Source organism: Garra rufa, chromosome 22 (assembly GCF_049309525.1).
Source record: "Garra rufa chromosome 22, GarRuf1.0, whole genome shotgun sequence".
Classification (NCBI taxonomy): domain Eukaryota; kingdom Metazoa; phylum Chordata; class Actinopteri; order Cypriniformes; family Cyprinidae; genus Garra; species Garra rufa.
In genome coordinates this window covers 12150012-12173625 of record NC_133382.1, presented here as the reverse complement: position 1 = coordinate 12173625, position 23614 = coordinate 12150012, and the positions used below count along the sequence as shown (strand labels likewise).

Here is a 23614-nt window from a genome sequence, read left to right as displayed (position 1 = left end):
CATGAGTCCCTTGTTTGCCCTGAATAGTTAAACTGCCTGCTGTTCTTCAGAAAAATCTTTCAGATCCCACAAATTCTTTGCTTTTCCAGCATTTTTGTGTATTTGAACCCTTTCCAACAATGACTGTATGATTTTGAGAGGACAACTGAGGGACTCATATGGAACTATTACAGAAGGTTCAAACACTCACTGATGCTCTAGAAGGGAAAACCATGCATTAAGAGCCATGGAGTGAAAACTTCTTAAATTTGAAGATCAGGGTAAATTCAACTTATTTTGTCTTCTGGTAAACACGTAACTATCTTCTGTAGCCTCATAAGGACAGTACTAAATGAAAAAAATATGATATTTAGGCAAAAAAAAAAAAAAAAAATCTTCACTCTGTTCAAAAGTTTTCACCCCTGGCTTTTAATGCATGGTTTTTCCTTCTAAAGCATCAGTGAGCATTTGCACCTTCTGTAATAGTTGCATATGAGTCCCTCAGTTGTCCTCAGTGTGAAAAGATGGATCTCAAAATCATACAGTCATGAAAAACACAGCTGTGGATCATTCAAGTAACAACACAGTATTAAAAATCAAGGGGGTGTAAACTTTTGAACAAAGTCATTTTCATAAATTCAACTATTATTTTCTCTTGTGAACTATATGTAAAAACATTTTATGTGGATATCTTATTCAGGTCAGTACTAAATAAACAATAACATGCATGCGTATGATTCGTCTTTATTTTGGTATAATAATTAAGATTTTGCAGATTCTGAAACGGGGGATGCAAACTTTTGACCTCAACTGTAAATGCGCCTGTGTTCACGTGATTCAGATTTATCTACAGAAGAAGTTAGTATAAGTGTTGTTTTTTTATTAATCTTTGCAAATCACCTTTCCCTTCTCCCAGAGCTGTTTTGGACAATTTAAAAAAGGGTGTTGATTTAGACTACTATTGAGAAATTTTAACCAAAGTATGTCATAGATTTTTCATTAAGACATCAACTTGTGAAAAATGGGCATCCGATGACCTCTTTAAAATGTTATTTTTTTTTGTGAATTTGATTATGCATTTATTTATTTTGATGTGGGGAACAGCAACATGTTTCTAAAGAGAGCCTATCCACAGACTTTTAGATTGGCTATGACTTACGTTGTGTCGCGTCTTGCAGCCATGTGATAAACAGACCAATTTTTATTCTAATTCTCATCACATTGTGTCTGGTTTGAAAGAGTGAATTAGATGACAAAGCGAGATTGTGAAGGACCACGAGTTGGGATTTGAACTCGGGTCACTCAAAGCACAGCCACACTGCAGGCTATCAGTTCTGATACTTTGCAACTTTTACAAGTTGTGCTTGTCCTTCCAAAAGTACACTCAAGTATGAGCAAAAATAAGAGCAAAGCTCAAAACCCCATGTGAATGTGAAGCAAAGAACTCCTCCGTTTATGGTTAAAAAATAAAAAAAAAAGTTAAAACTCATGGTAATGAAGCAAACATATCAGGTTTCTGAGCCAAAACAAATTGTGAAAAGAAACCTGTGAGGGTTGGGAGTGAAAACAGTGAAACAGCCAACATCCAAATCCACTCCAGTCATGAAGATAACGGTCTAAACATTTTTCGGCGCATAAAAGCTTCTGCTCCACTTTCCACAAAAATGGCTATATTCCTTTTTCTTTTAACTGTAATCACATTTGTAATTAAAACTCATTAAGAAGTGCTACATTTCTCAGCTTGTTTGTGTTGGCGGAGTGTGAATTGAAGCGCAGGTCATTTGTCTCAGCGGGAGCGCATTCAAAGCAGACTGCAGGAACACTCTATATAAGAACAACTCGCAGAGGATGCCAGATCAAGTCAAACTGCGGGGACTGACGGCACACAAACAGCCAAAAGGGAAGGGGGTGATAAAAGGGCACTTGGCTACAGGAGGAGGTGTAGGCGCAGTCCACTGAGGCTGGGTTATTATTAATAATGAAGAGAAAGACTCTGGCCCTCAACATGACTCTGCAGGAGACTGGTTTTAATCTTCTGTAATTAAGAAGTGTTCTTCATGCTGGCAGGGAGCGAAAGTCTAGCTCCACCCCATGGAGAGCTCCTCACGCTGGGTTAGAAGCTTCCAGAAGGTCTTGCAGAGAGAAATCAAAACTGCCCCCTGAAGTGTTTTTTCTCCAAGTTGGAATCCCCCTCTAAAGTCTGGGAATGACGCTGCCAAGCAAGACCTCCGAGAGGAACAGGCAGGTCCCTCGCTCCATGAGCACCTCTGACAAGTATACAGCTGAAACATATCTGCAAGCATGTGAAATTGCTTCTAGCTATGAAAACTCAGGCGTTGTTACATTCCAAAAAGTCACAATACGACGAGAGAGAGTTGCATTATCCACTTTGCTGAAAAGAGCAATAATGCGGCAATAAAAGAGCAATAAACTGCTTTTTAAGGTCAGTGGAGCGTCTTGCTGAGGTAGTTAAGAGTAGTTTAACTTTGGCAATAATCAATCATGAATCATGACTGTGATTAATAGTAAGATCAAGGCTAACATGAACACTGCCTGACTTGAGAAACATCTTGCAATTACTTAAAAGGAGAAGTTTGCTTCCAGAACTAAAATGTACAGATAATTTACTCACCCCCTTGTCAAAGATGTTCATGTCTTTCTCTCTTCAGTTGTAAAGAAATTATGTTTTTGAGGGAAACATTTTAGGATTTCTCTCCATATAGTGGACTTCTTTGGTGTCCCTGAGTTTGAACTTCCAAAATGCAGCTTAAATGCATCTTCAAAGGGCTTTAAACATTCCAAGTCAAAGAATAAGTGTCCTATCTAGCAGAACGCTCTGTTATTTTCTAAAAAAAAAATTACAATTTACAGGCCTCAACGCTAAGGATTTTTTCTACTGGCCCGTTCGGTCCACATTTGTACTTGCCCTGACAAATTTTCACTGGCCCCACAAAAAAAAAAAGTAATGAAATTAAATAAAATAGTTGTTGTTTTCATTGTTTCTGCTAAATGTAACCATTGCAAATAAGGTTGACACCAAAAATGACGTAACTTTAATAACTTAAATTTTAAATATTGTTAGGCAAGTGTACACACTATATGTGACCCTGGACCACAAAACCAGTCTTAAGTCGCTGGGGTATATTTGTAGCAATAGCCAAAAATACATTGTATGGGTCAAAATTATTGATTTTTCTTTTATGTCAAATCATTAGGAAATTAAGTAAAGATCATGTTCCATGAAGATTTTTTGTAAAATTCCTACTGTAAACCTATCAAAAGGTAATTTTTGATTAGTAATATGCATTGCTAAGAACTTAATTTGGACAACTTTAAAGGTGATTTTCTCAGTATTTTGATTTTTTGCACCCTTAGATTCCAGATTTTCAAATAGATGCATCTCAGCCAAATATTGTCCTATCCTAACAAACCGTGCATCAATAGAAAGCTTATTTACTAAGCTTTCATGTGATGTATATATCTCAGTTTTGTAAAATTTAACCTTATGACTGGTTTTGTGGTCCAGGGTCACATATAGTGTTCACTGTATAAATATGGATTTAACCCTTATTAAAGTTGTTCAGTAAAGAGCAATTATAAAAGCAAAAAAAAGTTAAATATTCATTTTGGAAATTAAAAAAAAAATGAAGACACTTTAAATGTGAAATTAAAACCACCAGTAGGCGGCAGCAAGTCACTGTTAATTAGTGAATCATTGCGATTCATTCAGGAACGAAGCATTTGACTGACTTAATACGAGAGTTGATTCAACCGATTCATTAAACAAATTCATTCAAAAAGGTGATTCATTCAGTAGGAAACAGTGTCGCATGTTGCTCAGAAATGCAAAACACTGTCTTTAACTTTGTTTGAAGCCATTTTCATTGGCGAAATAGAACAAAAATGGACAATATGGTGTTTAAAACATAAGTCTCTTAATATTATAAACTTCCCGTTTATTGAGCTGTTGTATAAAATCAATATCTTTGTGATATTTCTGATAATTGAATAAAAATGGTATTCTTTGTGAGATGTTGGTTAATTATGTAATTTATATACGTATATAAATTGTTACTTTTTTCGTAGAAAATAACCGATCCTAGATAAGACCCTTCTTCCTCGGCTGGGATCATTTAGAACCTTTTAAAGCTGCATTTAAACTGCATTTTTGAAGTTCAACCTCGGGGGCACCATAGAAGTCCACTATATGGAGTTCTGGAAATGAACTTCTTTAACTTAGTCAAAATTTAAACTTAAAGCCACAAAAAAGTCAGTAATGCCCAATTTTAGTACTGCAGCTTCTTTAAGGCTTTTCAGTAAACAGCTGCTGATTACTGGCTACCATCAATGCACAAGAAAACATAAAATCCCCCTACTAAGTACATATTTTGGCAACACAATCTAGCTGCAAGTTTCTTTTACCGAAACATCTAGTGCAAAGTGTCTTATTTACAAAAAATGTAATAAAATGCAAAAAAAATATATATATATATATATAAAATCATCTTACACGATCCAAGATGATGTTAACACTAATTACCCACTTGTTCTGAACACTGGGGTCCTGTGCAAGGTGCAAATGAGATGCAAATGCCATCTAAACAGGATGCATCCAAGCAAATGTTCCAAAAAGATCACCTCTATTCCTCATCCATTTGTCCTGTTGACAGGAATAGCTCAAGCATGTGCAGTACATCAGAAATAGAATATGGCATCTGTCTAACGTCTCTAGTCTAGTCAGTGTCATTGATTATAATGGGTTCCATTATTTTTGATGTGATGTGGCGGTCATATTCACTGTGTCACAGCTGTGGGTGTGGCCAATGACGTCAATGGATCGATATCTTACTCTAGAGACAGTTATATGCAAATGCATTTGCCCTTGTGATGTCAAAAAACCCACAACACCCAAATAAGTTGGAGCTTTGCTTAAATAAATGTTCTTTTTGTACTGAGGAGGTAGAAACTTGTAGGATGTTTAATAGCTGGGTGTGCTCTGAGACTCCACCCTCTCTGACATAGAAATCTTCTCCAGTTCATTTCATTCTTTTAAAAGATTAAGGAAAATTAGATTTCTAAATGACCCCTTTATTTGTTGAAACCAACAGCCTTTCTAATAACAAAGCCTAACAAATCCTTAAACAGTGAAAAGAAAAACAGTGTGTCTAAAAAGTTAATGAGTAGTGTAAAATATAAAGCAGTTTAGACTTCAGCTTGTTTGCAAACCATCAGTCCTTTGGCACAGCTGTATGATGCCACCGATGGACTAAAAAAAACTAATTTGACCCTCCTGCATCTATGCGTCAATAGCCATTTGCTAATTACATTACCTTCAAATATCATAATCATGTCATTACCAAAGTGTCTTAAGAGCTTAGGAAAAGAGAAAATGGCTCTCTAGTCTGCAGCTCTCAAGGTAACTTCACTACAGTCAGGCACTTCTCCAGCAGAGTCACTACATTAATTGCATGCATCATCATGAAATGGGTTTAAAAATACTTGTGTGCACATACATAAACTAGGGCAAGATATTATTAACTACAACATGATAAATTACTTTATACTTGACAAATTAGCAAGCAATCAATTAACTTTTTTGATCACTTTGATACACCTAATAAAGTGTCTTCTCAGATTCTGATGTAAAAATGTATATTAATAATGATTTTTAAACTGTAACTGTGCTGATCTGGAAAGATTTATTCTTACTAAATATTTACAGTAAAATTCCACAGATTTCAACACTTTTTAATCAATTACAGATAAGAAATTTAAGTTAATTTAGCACCACCTAGCATAGTTAAAATACAAATAATTAAAAAATTAAAAACAAATAATGAAAATAATAAAGAAAATGTGTTTTTTTTTTTTTAATAAGTGTCAACTCAACCAGAGGTCCCCAGCTCAAATTTTAGAATTTGCTAACATTTTTTTTTTTTTTTCCTGAAGAAAGGTAGACATGTATAGTAATGAAAGCCAAAATATTAAGTGTCATGGATTAATATTTACTGAGAAATCCACTATTTTGTAGAGGGGGGTCAAGATGGTAATTTTCACCTGAGATTTAGAGTAAAATTACAGGGGTGTAAAAATGACTTCAGAAAAATGGCAGCATCATAATGTTATTTTTACACAGAGACTTGTAGGTCTGTTAGTAAAATCTGTTGACTTTAGCAATCTTTGTTGCATTATGTGCCAATGGTGACCATTCAAAAATGGGAAAACAGCACTCGAAGTTTTTCTTCAAAGTTTGCATGCCTGTAACTCAAGAAGTATTAAATATACCTTAAAGGAGAACTCCGGTGTGATATTGACCTAAAGTGTATTGAATCATGATACCGAGTGTGAACGTACCTTGCATATCTCATCTCGTCTTGTCCACTGCAGTCCGAAATCTGGGGTCAGTTAGCCGATGCTCACAACAGGTTGTCAATGAGAGTCAATGGGGCATCGAAGTAGCCATGTAAATAAATCACTGTTTTATGCCATTTACGAGGCACAAAGTAGCTCCACACTTCATTGGTAGACTTCCAAGGGCCCTGACATTTAAAACGAGACATTGAGAACTCAGAAAAAGCACCGGTAGTTTATTTACGAGAAGATTTATACAGACAGTAACTGCAAGAAGTTTAGCGGTCGCCGCCATCTTGAATTTAGTCACGATAAGTCGAGTGTCGAGCAGGAAGGAACTTATCAGGTTTTCAACTTATCAGGTTGCAGTTTCTTTCCTGATCGTCACTCGACTTATCGTGACTAAATTCAAGATGGCGGCGACCGCTAAACTTCTTGCAGTTACTGTCTGTATAAATCTTCTCGTAAATAAACTACCGGTGCTTTTTCTGAGTTCTCAATGTCTCGTTTTAAATGTCAGGGCCCTTGGAAGTCTACCAATGAAGTGTGGAGCTACTTTGTGCCTCGTAAATGGCGTAAAACAGTGATTTATTTACATGGCTACTTCGATGCCCTATTGACTCTCATTGACAACCTGTTGTGAGCATCGGCTAACTGACCCCAGATTTCGGACTGCAGTGGACAAGACGAGATGAGATATGCAAGGTACGTTCACACTCGGTATCATGATTCAATACACTTTAGGTCAATATCACACCGGAGTTCTCCTTTAATGCCCTTTTAGACATTGCATCTTAACAAACTTTCCTTTTGGCATCTTTATTTTTAAGGCCCTATATGGTTCGGTTACACAGAAAGAGGAATTTTAATAGGGCTCCAAGAGTAAATTGTTTAAATGTACACATTTTCAGGGGTCGAAAACTAAATGTGGGTCAGTTTGCAAAACTATGATACTTCTTTGAAGAACAAATAATGTTGAAACTAGAGATGTATCTGGCATAAATATTATTTTTCCAAAGTTAGCATGCAAATAGCTCAAGAAGTATCAAAAATATCGCAAATTTGATTTTAGATTCTAGCTGTTAATAAACTTTTCATTTGGAATCTTAATTTTCAAGGCCCTACATAATTCTGTCCTACAGATATGAGGACCTCAATGAGGACCTCAATGTCCAGATTGTTGAATATTACCCATTTTTAGTGGTTGAAAACCAAATGTTGGTCAATTTGTATTCAGCTGATACTTATTTTACATAAAGAACAATGTCTGAAGAAGAAATAATGTTGAAATTAGAATTCTATCTTGTTTCCCTATAATCTGACTCTGAATCTAAGGGGAAAATTGCCATTTTTAACCCCCTCTATAAAATAGTGGATTACTCAGCAAATATTCATCCATGACATTTAATATTTTGGCTTTCGTCACATGTCTATCTTTCTTCAGAAAATATATTAGCAAAATCAAAAAACTGAGCTAGGGAAGTTTTTGAAATTTGGTTGATTTGACACCGAATGAGCCAATAAATAATAATAAAAAAATAACACATTGGTTTATCACTATCAGTATAAGTGGTTTAGTTATCTAAGCACAATAAACTGAAACCCTCTCAGAAAAGTTGCCTCTTCAATCCTTCTAAAGAAGCCAAAAAAAAAATGCATGAGAGAGAGAGAGAGCAAGTGAAATATCTCCACATAAATGATTCATGCAAGTGAATCAGTCATTGAGTTTGCGTATTGAGCGAGGTGAGCAGGTTCTGCCCCTGGCATGTTCAGCGGTGGCAGTAAAAGTCACTGCGATGTTGAGCTTTGACCTGTTTCAAACACCTCTCATACCTCACAGCTGTCATGAATAAGAACATCCCTCTTGACTCCTGTAACTACGACTAAAGACACATGAAGGGAATGTTGTGAATTCAATACTAGTTAAGTAGAAAAAATGCTGAAACCCATCTCATTTAAAAAAAAGTTTAAAAGGCAAACGTGATGCATTTTTGTTGAAGCACTTCCATGATTTATTCAGTAAAAGTGTTATTTTGAGTTGTAATGTCATTTAAATCAATCTTCTAGAAGTGGCTTAATATGGACGGCCTGAGACCACTACCAGATGTGTGCGCTATTTGACAGAACTGACACTTGCCCTTCTGGGACAGCAATTACGGTATGACGTTCCAACTAGGCATGGGCCTTGGATATGATAACCTTGGATAAAAATATCACGGTTTCACGGTATTTTAATTACTGCTCTACAATGTTATAATTGAATGTCTGGGTAAAAAAATACAACTTTTTTTTTCAACTGAACACAGTATATTTTATTTTAGGAAACATATAGAACATTTTGTAACATTGAACATCAGGCAAAATAATTAAAATAAATAATTGAATCTTCTTAATTAAATTAAATTGCAGTCAATTGTGTGAGCCTAAACCTGCAGCTCAACAATAATCCACATCAATAAACATAAATAAAATTTTCAAAAACAAATCCTTCTAAATGGAAAAAATGCAACCCCTAATCAAAACAAAAATATTACCATTAGCGACAGTTCCAAAAATAAACAAACACTCAAAGACACAGGAGAGCCAGCGAGTTGTTTTTATTTTTTAATGGCGTGATTTTGAAAAGATGTTAAAGGTGCACTGTGTAATATTTAAGATGATCTCTAGACAGAGGTGCAACATAATATACATAACTAGTTTTCAGGGGTGCATAAAGACCTTACTTAATGAACCATTATGTTTTTATTAACTTAGAATTATCAGCTTGCGAAAAAACACTGACACAATGATGAACAAGTAACAGTAATATTCACAATAACATCGTTTTATTGAATGATTAAGGGGCCGTTCACATGAAGCGTCTTTTGCGCGCGCAAGTTCGTTATTTCAAATGGAGACGCGCGGCTTGCGCGCGCATATTGGAAGTGACGCGGTCGCGACGCGCGGTGCGACGCGCTCGTTTTTTCCAGGCGCGTCCACGCCGCATCGATTTAAAAACATTTCAACTTTTCAGAATGTCGCAAGCGCAACGCAGGTCATGTGACATGAACTATCCAATCAGCTACCTCACGTTTTTCCGTTACATTGAAACCTCAGCAGAAACATGGAGGAGCAGCTCATCATTGTGGTCCAGGGATTTCCTGAACTTTATGATTTGTCAAGCCCCCATTATTTTGACGCTAATAGAAGAAACAATGCATGGAGACGCATAGGCTTGGAGCTAGAGTGCAGCTGATGGTTGCTTAGAAACGGCAGACGCTTCCCGGAGCGCAAGCGCCCGAGCGCTTTGTTGATAAGGAAGAAAGCGGCGCGCCTAGCGTTTTCCACGCGTTTTTAGGCGCGACATGTGAACGGCCCCTAAGTAAATATAATTCCTTAAATTATACGTCTATACATTTAAAAGAAATCTCACTATTCGTTGCTGTCAAAAACGGCGAGATTTTAATCCTGTATCGGCTTCCGTAGTTCTGTAAAGGGAGGGGTGAGCGGTGGACTGTTGCAATTCACAACCTCGCAGCTAGATGCCGCAAAAATCTACACACTGCACCTTTAACGTAGCAGAAGGCTTAAAAGCAAAGACGTGATTTCACCTTAACCTAATTGTTGTACTTATGTTTAATCACAGAAATGTAACGTTGGTACATATAGGCCCGGTTTCACAGACAGGGCTTAGACTAAGCCAGGATTAGCAGATAGTTCAATTAGGATATTTAAGTAATTTTTATAAACATGCTTAGAAAAAAACATTACCGGTGTGCATCTTGAGACAAAACAAAGACACCGATATATTTTAAGATCAGTCAGTGCAAGTTTCTTTCAGTTCAAACAGCTCAGATTTACATTTTAGTCTAGGACTAGGCTTAAGCCTTGTCTGTGAAACCGGGCCATAGTCTGCTATTCCCCACTCTGTAAAGTAACGTGCAAGAGGAAATTAGTTGATGTTAGCTAATGCTTATTAATTAGCCAGCGACTTTTTTAAAACATGATGTCGGTTGACCTTCCTCTTCCAAGCCGTGGCCGTCAGAATTTTTGCGGTACCCAAAAAATTCCCACACTGCTGACTTGGTCTTTTTTGACGGGGGGAAAAGTTGTGGGGGTTCGCCTCCATCGGCCGTCCTGAACTTATATTACTGCTGAGTCTCACTGACTGCGGACCACGTGCACAATCACAGACACGCGCCTGCCAGCACTAACCGCTGGGGGAGGGGCTGCATTGTTTTCGCTGCAGGTACGCACACACACAACCCAGTAGGGTGTCCTGCGCTTTCACTTTGACGACACAAAAAATGCACATATCGTAGGAACGGCATAACTTTTTTTCTTTGCGGTTTTGAAACCGTGACTTTTTCAAACCGCGGTAAACCTTGAAACCGGTTATCATCCCATGCCTAGTTCCAACAATCTCGAATTTATTGATCGTGTAAATGTTCTTGAGCCTTGCAAACTCAAACATTTGCTTTCAGTGATCTTTTGAAAGTTTGGGAAACTGTGCTAATTTAAATGCCACCAAGTTATTTGACTGACTAACAATAGGGGTGTGCGATAATGTCAAAAAATGATATCTCAATACTTTCAGGAATTTTGTCGACACCGATAATTAGACAATATTTTGCTGAGTGTGTTGCTGGTACCTTGACAGAATCAGTATCTGAAGTGGCATTTAGATGCATTTACACAGTCTGTTTAATGCAGGACATGAATGCATTTAACCTGCAGATATAATTGTATAAATAATGTTTTGATGTTTAAAAAAAACATTTAATACTGATAGGATATTCGAAATGATTTGTGGAAAAAATAAATTATTCTTTAAATAAGACTAAAATCACCAGTAGGTGGCGACAAATCACTATACATGAGTGAGTCATTGAGTCATTCATTCAACCGATTCGTTCAAAGCTGATTAATTCAACAAAACACCATCCCTGTGTTGTTCAGAGATGCAAAACATTTGTGCTGTGGCTGTTTGGAACTATTTTCATTGTCGAAATACAGAAAAAACAAGAACTGTTGTGTCTAAAATTTAGGTCACTTAATATTATTAAACTGCTCATCAAATCAATATCACATTTGCAATCGTGCTGATATTTGTCACTGTATCAAACGCTCTAAATATAAAAGACAGATAAAAGTCATACAAACCATGCAGCTGAAGTGTCAAACTCTAAATGTGCTTGCACAGTAGTCTAACCTACATCTCAGTTTATGTGTTCACGCTGTAGGTGTATTTTTGTTTGGTTTTTGCAATATACTCCATGATGTTAAATCGCATATGTTTTAAAATTTGACATGATCGCATTTGTGCCGCTCCAAACAACGCACGTTGCAGAGGCGCGGAACATTTTATCAGTCAGATTTCACCGATCACGTGAAGAGTCATTTTTAGCGCGATCACTGAGTATAGAGCTCGGTTTATACTTGCCGCATCAGTATGAGAAAAAATGTGAATATTGAGGAAACATATTGGTATTCTTCTCAGAAAAACATTCAAGCACTGTCACTGCCAGTTTAGTTTTACTTTACTTTTTGTTTTCATTTACCCTTGCTGTTTACCACACGTTAGGCTATGGAGGCTTTCTTTCTTTCTATACATTTTTATTTATTTGATTTTTCAGTGTTTGCTAAAAGTTCTGTAATTTATTAGTCGGTATATAATACAGCATGTGGTGTATGCCATGCCTGATCTTATTCGTTTTTGTTAATAAACATTATGAAAGCTAGTTTGTCATTGTAACCTACCGTTTTGTTGTTGTTGTGCTTTTTTTTTTTATATTAAGAATAACAATGCATCTATCTTTTGTTTTAATCTTAAAGTGAAAGGTGTATAGACGCAAACAAAATAGACAATTTTTTGTTTCTTGTAAAATGTAACAAGATCGCAAACTCGAAAGCATAAGCATCCGAAGCCCGGCTTATAAGAGGAACTCCCGTTCACAAAATTCATATCACAATTTCATATACTACTGATGAAAAAGAATGGGTTGAATGTTAACCACTTTTGTTACCATATAACTATAAACTAAAAGTATATAAAAGTTCATCAGCATGCATTGATTAATCCCATGTTGTAGCAAAAAAAAAAAAAAAAAAAAAAAAATGATGTGCTACTGTAACTGTGAAAGTTAGTCGCAGAGGAGTGACAAGTGAGTCTAGAGCCCTGTGCACACAACCCTAAATCAAATTAAATTAAATTTTAAACCTTTTGGCATTTAAGAGACAAGAGAAAAACAGTGTAAGTTTCACAACTTACAATTACACAAAACTACCTCATTACACCAAAAACTTTATTGAAACTAAGCTTCCAAACTACTCTACTTCCAAGTTTTGAACTTCCAGGTAATATAGATAAATACGTCACTACACACAATACAAGAATGCCAGTACAAACACAGATCAAACCTGCATAAAAAGCCCAATATTGGCCAATAACATTGGCCTCTGCAATATTGCGAATTATAATGTCAGAATTCTGAGATAAACTTGCAATTCTGTAAACAGTCTTTTTTTTCCTCCATAGAACTGGACTTTATAACTTGCAATTGCAACTAGGGTTGTAACGGTATACCGGTATGGCGGTTTATTGCGATATTGACATGTACGATTATCATATCGTGCACATTTGCTTATCCCCGGTTTTGAAAAAAAATTATAATAATGAAACCAGATCTCACCCGTGCTGCCGTGTATATGCAACTTCTTTCCACTTGACTGCTTAGACTCCACCCATACCTTTACAGCGGCGAAAAAACATATTCTCCCATTTTCGCGAACACCATCCCTCTGTGAAGATAAAGCTAAGTTCCTTATGGCCGTATTATTTCTGTGATGCAAAGGGAATCCCAATTAGAGTATAATACAGATGTCACGTAATATGTGCGATTTGATAGATAGATGGATGAATAAATCAAAATATAGCTGTGCAGTAAATCAAATCGCGATGTGTGTGTCTGTGAATAAACAGCGCAAAAAGACTGCTAATTCTATATTCTGTACGTCTCTATGAATGAGCAGCGCCGTTTCGCCTTGTAGATCTAGTACACACTCAAGTACATGAGGCTCATGGTTTTTAAAGCGTCTGTTTCACTCAGTATTGCCGCGTTTCAGGCAAACCGTTACTCGTGTTTTTCCAACCTTCTACCCGTGAAAGTGCACCGGAACGGCCGTCAAACCCGTGACTTCCCACTCGTGAACTCGTACTAGATCGATATAATCCCAGTTCGGAGTTCTGACGTGACATAGCCCGCGAAACCACTATGTCAGCAGGTCTACTGGTGCGGTGTTTATGCAAGTGGTAACGTTACACAGTAAAAAAAAAAAAAAAAGCAGCCTTTAGGACAATATAACGTTGCGAACAAATTAATAATAATGTAATTATTATAAATGCGCTCAGGCAGTTTGGGGTGACTTGCCTGGAACGCTACAAAGTGAAGACGTAAACACATGAAACATATCCAGAGCCACTCTCAGAAAACACTAATGATCATTTTATAATTTCATTTAAAATAATAATCATCAAATACACTAACTGAAATGCATAGGATTTTAGTACAACCTGTCAAAAAAACGTTTGGTTAAGCCTGAAGAAATAATGACTGAAATATATATATAATGCATGCTGATGAAATCTGGCAAATGTGGCCAGAAAGTATCGTTGTGTTCCTACCACAAGTGTACCTTCGGAGAGGATGTTTAGTACAAGTGGATACATTCTCTCACCTCAGCGGTCAAAATTGAGCCCTGAAAATCTCAACATGCTTACATTTTTTCATCATAACCTGACCTGAAAAAAAGCTAAGAAATGCATGCTGCTATGATAATCTCAGGAAAATATTAACAAACATGACCCTGCACATATTGCTCTCTCATATATGCTGTTAAAGAGGAAGGATCAGTTTGGTTTATTCGTGTCTAATATAAAGAGAAATAACTTATTCCGTATTTTGTTCAAATGGGTGATGCGCAACTTCATTTTCATTTTTCCCTCCCAAAAGGTAGACTCATACTTCCATGAGTTTACTTTTTATTTTCATTTAAAAAAGTTTGTTACAATAAACCATGTTCAACCAAAAAACATCTCATTTTATTCATTTAAGGGTCATTGTAGCTGATGATGATTATAATAATAATAATAATGATAGTTTAATACCGTATACCACGAAACCGTGAAACCGTGATATTTTCTGAGACGATTATCATACCGTGAAAATCTCATACCGTTACAACCCTAATTGCAACACAACAATAACACAAAAAAAAGTCAGAATTGCGAGATACAAACAATTCTGAGAAAAAAGACTGAATTGGCGAGATGTCAAATTGAAATGAGGAAAAAAAAAGTCAGAATTGTGAGATAAAAAGTCGCAATTACCTGTTTTAGTTTTATTCAGTGGTGGAAATGGGCTTCCATAAAAAAAACCTATCTTTGGAACACAGATGAAGAAATTTCCCAATTTTCTAAAGAGACTTGATCACTTTATGATGAACAGATTTAATTGAGGCTTTTTTATTCACGTTAACATCAGTCAACGGCATGCACACATCAATTATGGCAAACAGAAGCTAAAGCATGCTTGCTTCACATGTGAAAACCAACAAGGTTCAATCTTGTGTTGCGCAGCACATTTGAGCTTCCATAAGAACCAATGAAGTTTGTTTTCACATGTCAAGCAAGTACAGCCAAAGACTATAGAATACCAAAGACATGTCACTCGTGTAGTTTTGAATGGGGAACAATGAAACGGTCATCATGGCCGCGAAGCTCCGCCTTCTTAGTGAAAGAGCCAATCGTTGATCAGTAAAGTCAGCGCGTCACAGCATCTGCCGTTAGAAGTCCCGGTTGCTATAGAAACAGCCGGCGCTCTAAGACGTGCGTTCAGTATTGCGCATGCGCACTGGCTCATCTAGCCGGAAAAATAAGCGTTTCTTTAACGCTATTCAAGCACAAGGAACCATATTTATGAGGCAGTTCTTGTTGGATTTCTTTGGAGATTTAAAATATGAAATTTAATCGTAAGCTTGGTGAACAGTTTAGGAGAATTTGATGTTTCCCCATTCAAACAGATAGGAGCTGCACTTGTATGCCCGAGAGGCGTTTCAAAGATGGCCGCCGAGTGACATGACTTGCCTTAAAGGGACTTTGGTACAGCTGAGCTTTTGTTTATGTTTGCCGAGCAAAGTACATGTTTGTATAAAAGCCTAAATTAACTCTGTTCATCATAAAGTGATCAAGTCTTTTCACAAGGATAAGTAAATAATGACAATTGTCATTTTTGGTGAACTATCCCTTTAATTTTTCCATTTTCAAATATTTTGGGGCAGGGGTGACTGGAACTCAAAGCAGAGCAGGTTTCAGTTTTATTTTCATTAATCGTGCAGCACTACTTCTCACTAAGGGCTCGTCCACATGGAGACACATTAGCTGTATACGAAAAAATTGCACGAAATCATATAGGCGTATTGTCCAGATGGATCCGGCGTTTCGGGAGCCTGAAATCACAGTTTTTTGAAGCCAAAACCCAGAGTAAATTAATCTTCGCGTGGATGGGCCTTAACTCTACTTCTTGCCAGATCTGCTCTGATATAGTAATCAAGGGAACCATAAAGGAAAGCAGTTCCAATACCTTTTGCTACCTTTGTTTAATATGTAGAGTTATCAAAAAGTATGCCATTCAAAGTCTAATACCCCCGAATAATGTAAAAACTGTGATGCTATCAAAACACTGCTATGTTTGAACATTTATATGCTTCGAGTTCAGTCATGACTTAAACAATCAATCATAACCCCAGAGAAGCCTGTGCACATACAGCAGCCGCAGGAACATTCGTAATAATGGCTGAGCTGTCAGCGGGGGTGAGCAACATAACTGCATTACTGTCATTATAGATAAAAGTCATGCTGAAGACAACGGCGAGATGCCCGTTTCACCCTCTGCCTTCAACACACTTCCGTTAGCGTACATAAACAACAGAACAACAAATCAAACGCCTACATCACTTGTTTACATGCTGGCAGCAGGGCAACATTTGTATCGTTGAAATGGGCAAAACAACCTTTAGATTCTAAATGAAATGACACATAGTACAACATGCTCCAAAACAAATACTAGCTTCACAAACCATCAGCTGAATGATGGGAAATATGAATAAAAAAAAAGGAGAGGCTACGACACTCACCTTCTTAGGTCCGCTGAAGATCTTTCTGCTGCTCTCCTTGGATTTCTCCTGAGCTTTGACCTGAGGTTTCCTTACTATCTCAGAGGGAAAGAGGATCTCTGGAAATTCCAAAGGATCTGTAAAAACTGTCTCTGAAAATAAAATGAGTTCTCTGAATTATTGACCAGCACAGTTAAATCACAACAACTGACAATAATTTGTAATTTGACAGTCATTTGAGTCATAGATGACTTGAAATGATTCAAAACTGTTAGAAATTATATAAAAGAAAAAGAAAAATAAAGTTATGTAAAGAAAAAAAAAAAAGTGTAAATGTCCATCTAAAAAAAAAAAATAATAATAAATAAAATGTTGGAAACATTTTACAGATACCCAACAAACTAACCAACCAACTAACATATACACATGCAAACAGATTTTTTTTAAACTAATAAATAAATTACATAAATCTAAACTAACATAAAAAATACCTTAATCAAAAAAACTACTAACAAATAACTAAATAAAGTAAAATAACTTTAATATAAAATAAAATATAATATAATGTAATACAGTGGCATGCAAAAGTTTGTGAAACCCTTGCAGAACCTGTGAAAATGTGAATCATTTAAACAAAATAAGAGATACAAAATGCATGTTATTTTTTATTTAGTACTGTCCTGAGTAGGATATTTTACATAAAAGATGTTTACGTATAGTCCACAAAACTTTCAAGCAGTGATAGTATGTTTTTGAGATCCATCTTTTCACACTGAGGGCAACTGAGGGATTCAAACACAACTAATAAAAAAAAAAGGTTTGAACATTCACTGATGCTCCAGAAGGAAACACAATGCATTAAGAACCAGGGGGTAAAAACTTTTGAACAGGTTTCCAAATTTTTCTTATTTTGTTAATATATCTTTTTTTTTTTTCCATTGAGTGCTGCCCTTTGGAAGCAACGGAAGATACTTGTATGTTTCCCAGAAGACAAATTAAGTACAATGCACCTTGATCTTCAAATTCAAAAAGAAAAAAAAATTTTCACCCCCCTTACTGCGGCATTTGTCCTTCTGGAGCATCAGTGAATGTTTGAACCTTCTTTAATGGTTGTGTTCGAGTCCCTCAATTGTCCTCAGTGTGAAAAGATGGATCTCAAAATCATACAGTCACTGCTGGAAAGGGTTCAAATATACAAAAGATGCTGGAAAACTGAAGAATCTGCAGGACCTGGAGGATTTTTCTGAAAAACAGTGCTTAGTTTAACTGTTCAGACCAAACAAGGGTACAAAGAAACAAGAGTATTAAGAACCAAGGGTTCCCAAACTTTTAAAGTTTTTTTTTTTTTTTAAATCATTTCATCTATTTCTTTGTCTTGTGGACTATATGTAAACATATTTTATGTAACATATCTTACTCAGAACAGTACTAATTCAAAAAAAAAAAAAAAAGCATTTTGTATGATCTCTCTTATTTAGTTAAAATTATTCACATTTTTACAGATTCTGCAAGGGGTTCCCAAACTTCTGCATGCCACTGTATAATAAATATATAATATAATATAATATAATATAATATAATATAATATAATATAATATAATATAATATAATATAATATAATATAATATAATATAATATAATATAATATAATATAATATAATATAATATAATATAATCTTTTTTTAGGAAACATGTGCTTAACTGTCAGAAAAATATTTCCACAATGAAAAAAAGGGAAGTCATTTTCTGTATGCAAAGTAAAATTTAAAATTCTGTTTTAACTCATCAAAATTTTGAAATGTTGAAACCTAGATTTGTTCTTGATGGCACAGTGAGATTTACTGTGGATTCATGCAGGTACTGTGACATAAACAGAGCTCAAAGCTAGTGTGTTGAGTGTAAATACTGACCATTTTTAAGGCCGTGACTGTGACCTGCAGTGTGACTGCTCTGAGAGCTCTGTATCTCTCTGGTCGGAGGACTGTCAACATTGGTCTCTGTAGACAACATTGACATTGCCATGCCTGCTGCAGCCTTCCTCTTGGCTTTCCTTCTTTCAGAGGAACCCTCATCATCCTCACTGTCACTCTCACTCAGATCATCAAAGCCGAAGTATTTGATCCTGTAGTTAGAGCTTCCTGAAGCACAGTCGTCATCCTCATCCAAAGCATCAGTCTCATCAAACCCAAAGAGCTCCATCTTTCCGCTCTTCGCTTTGCTCTGTGTGGGTCTGGATCGACTAGAAACACAACGACAAAGAGAGCAACCAATAAATTATGAATTCGACAGAATTACTGGCAGCTTTGAGGATTTTATCACATTTTGCTTCATCTATGTATACCTGATCAGTTGGTGTCTCCCAATTAGCGCTGGTTAATCAAAGCAAACTTTGCAATCTCAAATTAATTCATTTATTTGTTAAATAGGGCTGTCATTACTGTCAGATTTTTTAAGGAAGCAGCTTTAAAGAGATCACAATTAGTCGCAATGAAAAAAAAATTCTAATGTCTAGAGCTGGATGGTGTTAATGTTTACTTCTCTATTTTCATTAAAGCTGTTGAGTTTGGAGCTGTGGATTAATAGTGAAGCCGTGGTGCTTAAATGTGTGACAAGGCTCAAAACACAAAACTAAAAACAAAACCAAAACTAAATACAAATGATACAAAAGAACAAACACTATAAAACTAAAAAAAATAACTAAACAAACTAACAACTAACATATATGCTCAAATACATAAATTAACTAGTTTTTACTAACTAAAAAGCAAACACATAAAACTAACAAATAAATATTTTTTACAAACTAAATACAAATGCCACAAAAGAAAAACCATAAAAAAAACACACACAACATTAAAAAAACAGCTAAAACTAAAATAAAATAAAAACAAATTAATAGAAATAATTAAAAAACACTCAAAACAAACATAACAAAAACCAACACAAATAAAAAAAACTAAATGCAAATACTACAAAACAAAAACAAATAAATAAAAAATATTTATTTGTTAGTTCGGTTAGTTGTTAGTTAGTTAGCTAATTTGTTGGTTAGTTGTTTGGTTTACATAAATTAACTACTCTTTACTGCAAGCAAGCAAACAAAACAAACCAAAAAATAAACATTTAAATAAATATAAAAAAGACAATAAAACTTAACTAAATACAAATGCCACAAAACAAAACAAAACAAAAATTACTATAAAACTAAACAAAAAATAAACAAACAACTAAAATAAACATAAATTAATACAAATAATAATAATAAAAAAAAAAAACACAAAAACAAAAAACGGTAACACTTTATTTCAAGGTCCAATTCTCACTATTATCTACTTGCGTATTAGCATGTAAATTTATAGCATATTATAGCATAACCGTTTATTAGTACTCATTAGGCACCTACTAATGCCTTATTCTGCATGGCCATGTTTTAGATCCCTTAACCTGACCGAATACCTAAACTTAACAACTACCTTACATAAATCTATTACCTGGAAGGTTTGCTTTCCGTCTCGGTTTTCTTCTTCAGTCTTCCTGCATCGCCCGGACCAGCCGCTGGGGCGCTGGCAGTGTACTCCTCCATACTGCGGTCCATGGAGTCCTGGAAGGTGACGTTGAACATAGAAACACAAGACGGGTGTAGCACTGTAAAGTCTCTCGTCCGACCTCTGTTTGTTGTTTTCCCAGCATTTTCGGCCCCGCTGTTCTGTAAGGCTCCTGTGGAACTATGACTGAAAGCGCTTCCGCTGCCATCAGCTCCACCAGGCTGTTTGCCTTTACTGGGTCTGCAGTACGTTCTGCAGTTGGACGCCCTGAGCACAGACTGAGAGTGGTCCTCGCTTTCAGATGGCTCAACGGGAACGTTAAATTCCCCTTGGCCAAACTCATCTAACCGAGTCTCAGTGGAGGATTTGCCCTGAATGTTGCTGCGACTGTAACTACTGGATGCCCACAAGGTAGACGGAGGGTCTTTAGGTCCGGTAAAGAGAGATGTGGAGCGTGCTCCCAGACCGACCACAGCGCTCCAGGCATCATAAGAATCCTTGTCCTCTGTTTTTTCAGACTTTAACGTTGTGGTCTGGGCGAGAGGTCTCGTGTCGCTTTCTGAAGGGTTTTTGTACCATGAGTAGCTGTGGCGGTCTGTGCTCTCGATGGACCAACTCTGGGTTTTTCCTACAGAAAAGAAAGTCAAACATCAGTCAGATAGAAAGGAACTACTTAAAGTACTTGACCTGTCATGTTCCTAAATCAACAGGAAGTAGGTTACTAAAACATATTAATAAACAGAACTTGGTCTAACATTAAAAGACTAGTTCACTTTCAAAACACCCCCTTGTCATCCAAGATGTTCATGTTTTTCTTACTTCAGTCGATAAGAAATTGTTTCTTGAGGAAAACATTTCAGGATTTCTCTCCATATAATGGACTTTAATGGTGCCCTCAAGTTTGAACTTTCAAAATGCAGTTTAAATGCAGCTTCAAAGGGCTCTAAACAATCCCAGCCGAGGAAGAAGTGTCTTATCTAGCGAAACCATCAGCCATTTTCGAACAGGGTTTCTGCAGATATGAACAAGTGAAATTTAAGACTTTTTAAGACCTTTTTAATACCACCTTATATGAAATTTAAGACCGAACCTGTAATGGAAATAGATATTATATTACATGCATACATGTAATATTTAATGTGTTTAATGTAAAAAGTAAACACAATTTCATGGCTGTCATAAATTAAATTTATTACTACGATACACAGTGAACTTTTCATATCAGCAGATACTATTCCACACAAAATATCCCCATAAAAGTGCCACTAGAAATATCTGATGTAAAAAAAAAAATTCTTAAGCAATATTTTCATCAGTGCTCTATTAGCTTTTACATCTTAAATCTGCATATTTGATTTACCTTTATAAAGGCCTTTTTTTTTTTTTACTTTTGAAATGTTTGCATTACCTTTGAAATTTATTTTATGAATTTATCAATAAATTCTAAATGGCTGTTAGCAGTGAGATTACATAATTTACACTGCAAAATTAAAAGTGAGATTAATGTTTTAAACACATTTATTGATTTATAAATATATAAATTAGAAATGTTGGGTGTGGAGGCATACTTTTAAACACACTAAACTACCAGCAGGTGGCGGTAAGTCACTTCATGAGCGAGTTATTTCAACTGATTCGAGCAAAACGCTGAATCATAGCAAAACTTTGCTAGCAGAATGCTTCTGCTAATGTTGCATATTGTCTAATATGTAAGTAACTACTCGACTAACTACTTTTTTATTGAGCTAAAATTAATGTAACATTTGTAATTGTGAGAATATTCAGCAAAAAGCTCACTTGGTATATTACTGAACTATATCATGTTATAAATAAACTATACATTTGAAATTTTTACCTCAGTGTGTTTCTTTAGAGTGCTGTTACATTCATTTGTTTTTAAGTATGTCACAAATAGACCAGAAATACACTATCCATTATCAATTTCTGTTTACGTTGAATGTATTAAAATATGAATCTTTCTTGCCTTTCGATGCTTCGCTAGTTGTTTTTGTCACTTCAGTTTTAATCAGGCGGTTTGTTCGGTCGGGCAAGTAAAAAAAAAAAAAACATTTTAAAAGTATTTCGAAGGCTGGCGGTCAGCTAGCTCGACCTATATTTCTTATTATTATTGATAACATTATATACAGAAAAAGGTCGTTTGACCTGTATTCTGCTACTGCGATTCTGCAACTTCCACAGAGGGAGAAAAATAATCTAGTTTTTAGCAACTGGCCTTAGCCAAGCCCTATATTCAGTTTTTTCAAGCTAAGTATCGCTAAACTTGCACTTCCCCATAGCTAAAAAGTTAAATCCATTTTACTTCTGCGGTACAATCCGAGAGAGACTCGCGCCAATAACAGAAAGCTGATTGGCTATGGCATGCTGGTCTCATTTGTAGTTTAAATACAGCAAATTATATTTGGAATTGTGAAATAAAGAACTACAACACCACAGAAACAACAAAAAGAGAATTTAAATGAGCATTAGAGGTAGCGTTACATGGACATCGGAAAAATAAAACCTGTGTAAAATTATTTAAGACCTAGAACAGCGAATTTAAGACTTAAGGCCTAAAATTTTGATTTTTAAATTTTAGACTTTTTAAGACCCCGCGGAAACCCTGTCGAAACAAACTCACTAAGTCTGCATGAACTCTTTTTTCCGGTTCAAGACAGTTAGGGCATGTCGAAAAGCTCCCGTCTTGTTTTCTTCCCCAACTTCAAAATTGGCCTACATTGCTGCAGAAGTCCTGACCCAGTGTTTACAAAGTGAACATGCAAAAAAGATCTAACGGCCTTTACAAAAAAAAAAAAAAGGTAATAGAGTGATGTTAGACAATTTCGAAGTTGAAGAAAACGAGATGGGAGTTTTCCGACATACCCAACTGTATTGACTCGGATTACACTGACTATGAAGCTGCATTTTGCAAGTTCAAACTTGGGGACACCATTGAAGCCCACTATATGGAGATAACTCCTGAAAGGTTTTCCTCAAATATTTTTTTTTTTATAACTGAAGAAAGAAAGACATGAATATCTTGGATGGCAAAGCGATGAGTACATTTTCTGTCATTTTTTGTTCTGGAAGTGAACTAATCCTTTAAACTCTATCAGGAATAACCAGTTACTTAGGCACATACCTTTGTAACTATAAGATGAAATTAACTACCTCATTTGTGACCCTGGACCACAAAATCAGTCATAAGAGTCCATTTTTTAAATTGACATTTATACACAATCTAAAAAGCTTTCCATTGATGCATGTTTGTTAGGATACGACAAAATTTGGCCAAGTTACAACAATTTAAAAATCTGGAAACTGAGGGTGCAAAAAAAAAAAAAAAAAAAAAAAACACCTTTAAAGTTGTCCAAATCAAGTCATTAGCAATATTAGCAATTAGCAATAGCAATGCAAGTCATTAGCAATATTACTAATTTAAAAATGAAAGTTTTGAAATATTTACGATAGGAAATTTACATCTTCATGGAAAATGACCTTTACTTAAAATCCTAATGATTTTTGGCATAATAGAAAATGTTTTACCCATACAATGTATTTTTGCCTATTGCTACAAATATACCTGTGCT

At 35.7% G+C, this 23614-nt stretch overlaps 1 protein-coding gene across 1 annotated transcript in view; it reads right to left on the bottom strand.

Moving 5' to 3' along the window:
* The window catches only part of waplb (WAPL cohesin release factor b), an 81897-nt gene that overhangs the window by 35088 nt on the left and 23195 nt on the right, over positions 1-23614 (bottom strand). Inside the window, exons 3-5 of the mRNA XM_073828355.1 lie at positions 19974-20655; positions 18393-18721; positions 16504-16634 (exon numbers count right to left, since the gene is read on the bottom strand). Coding sequence (XP_073684456.1) covers positions 16504-16634; positions 18393-18721; positions 19974-20655 — 1142 coding nt within the window. The remainder of the gene's footprint in view (positions 1-16503; positions 16635-18392; positions 18722-19973; positions 20656-23614) is intronic.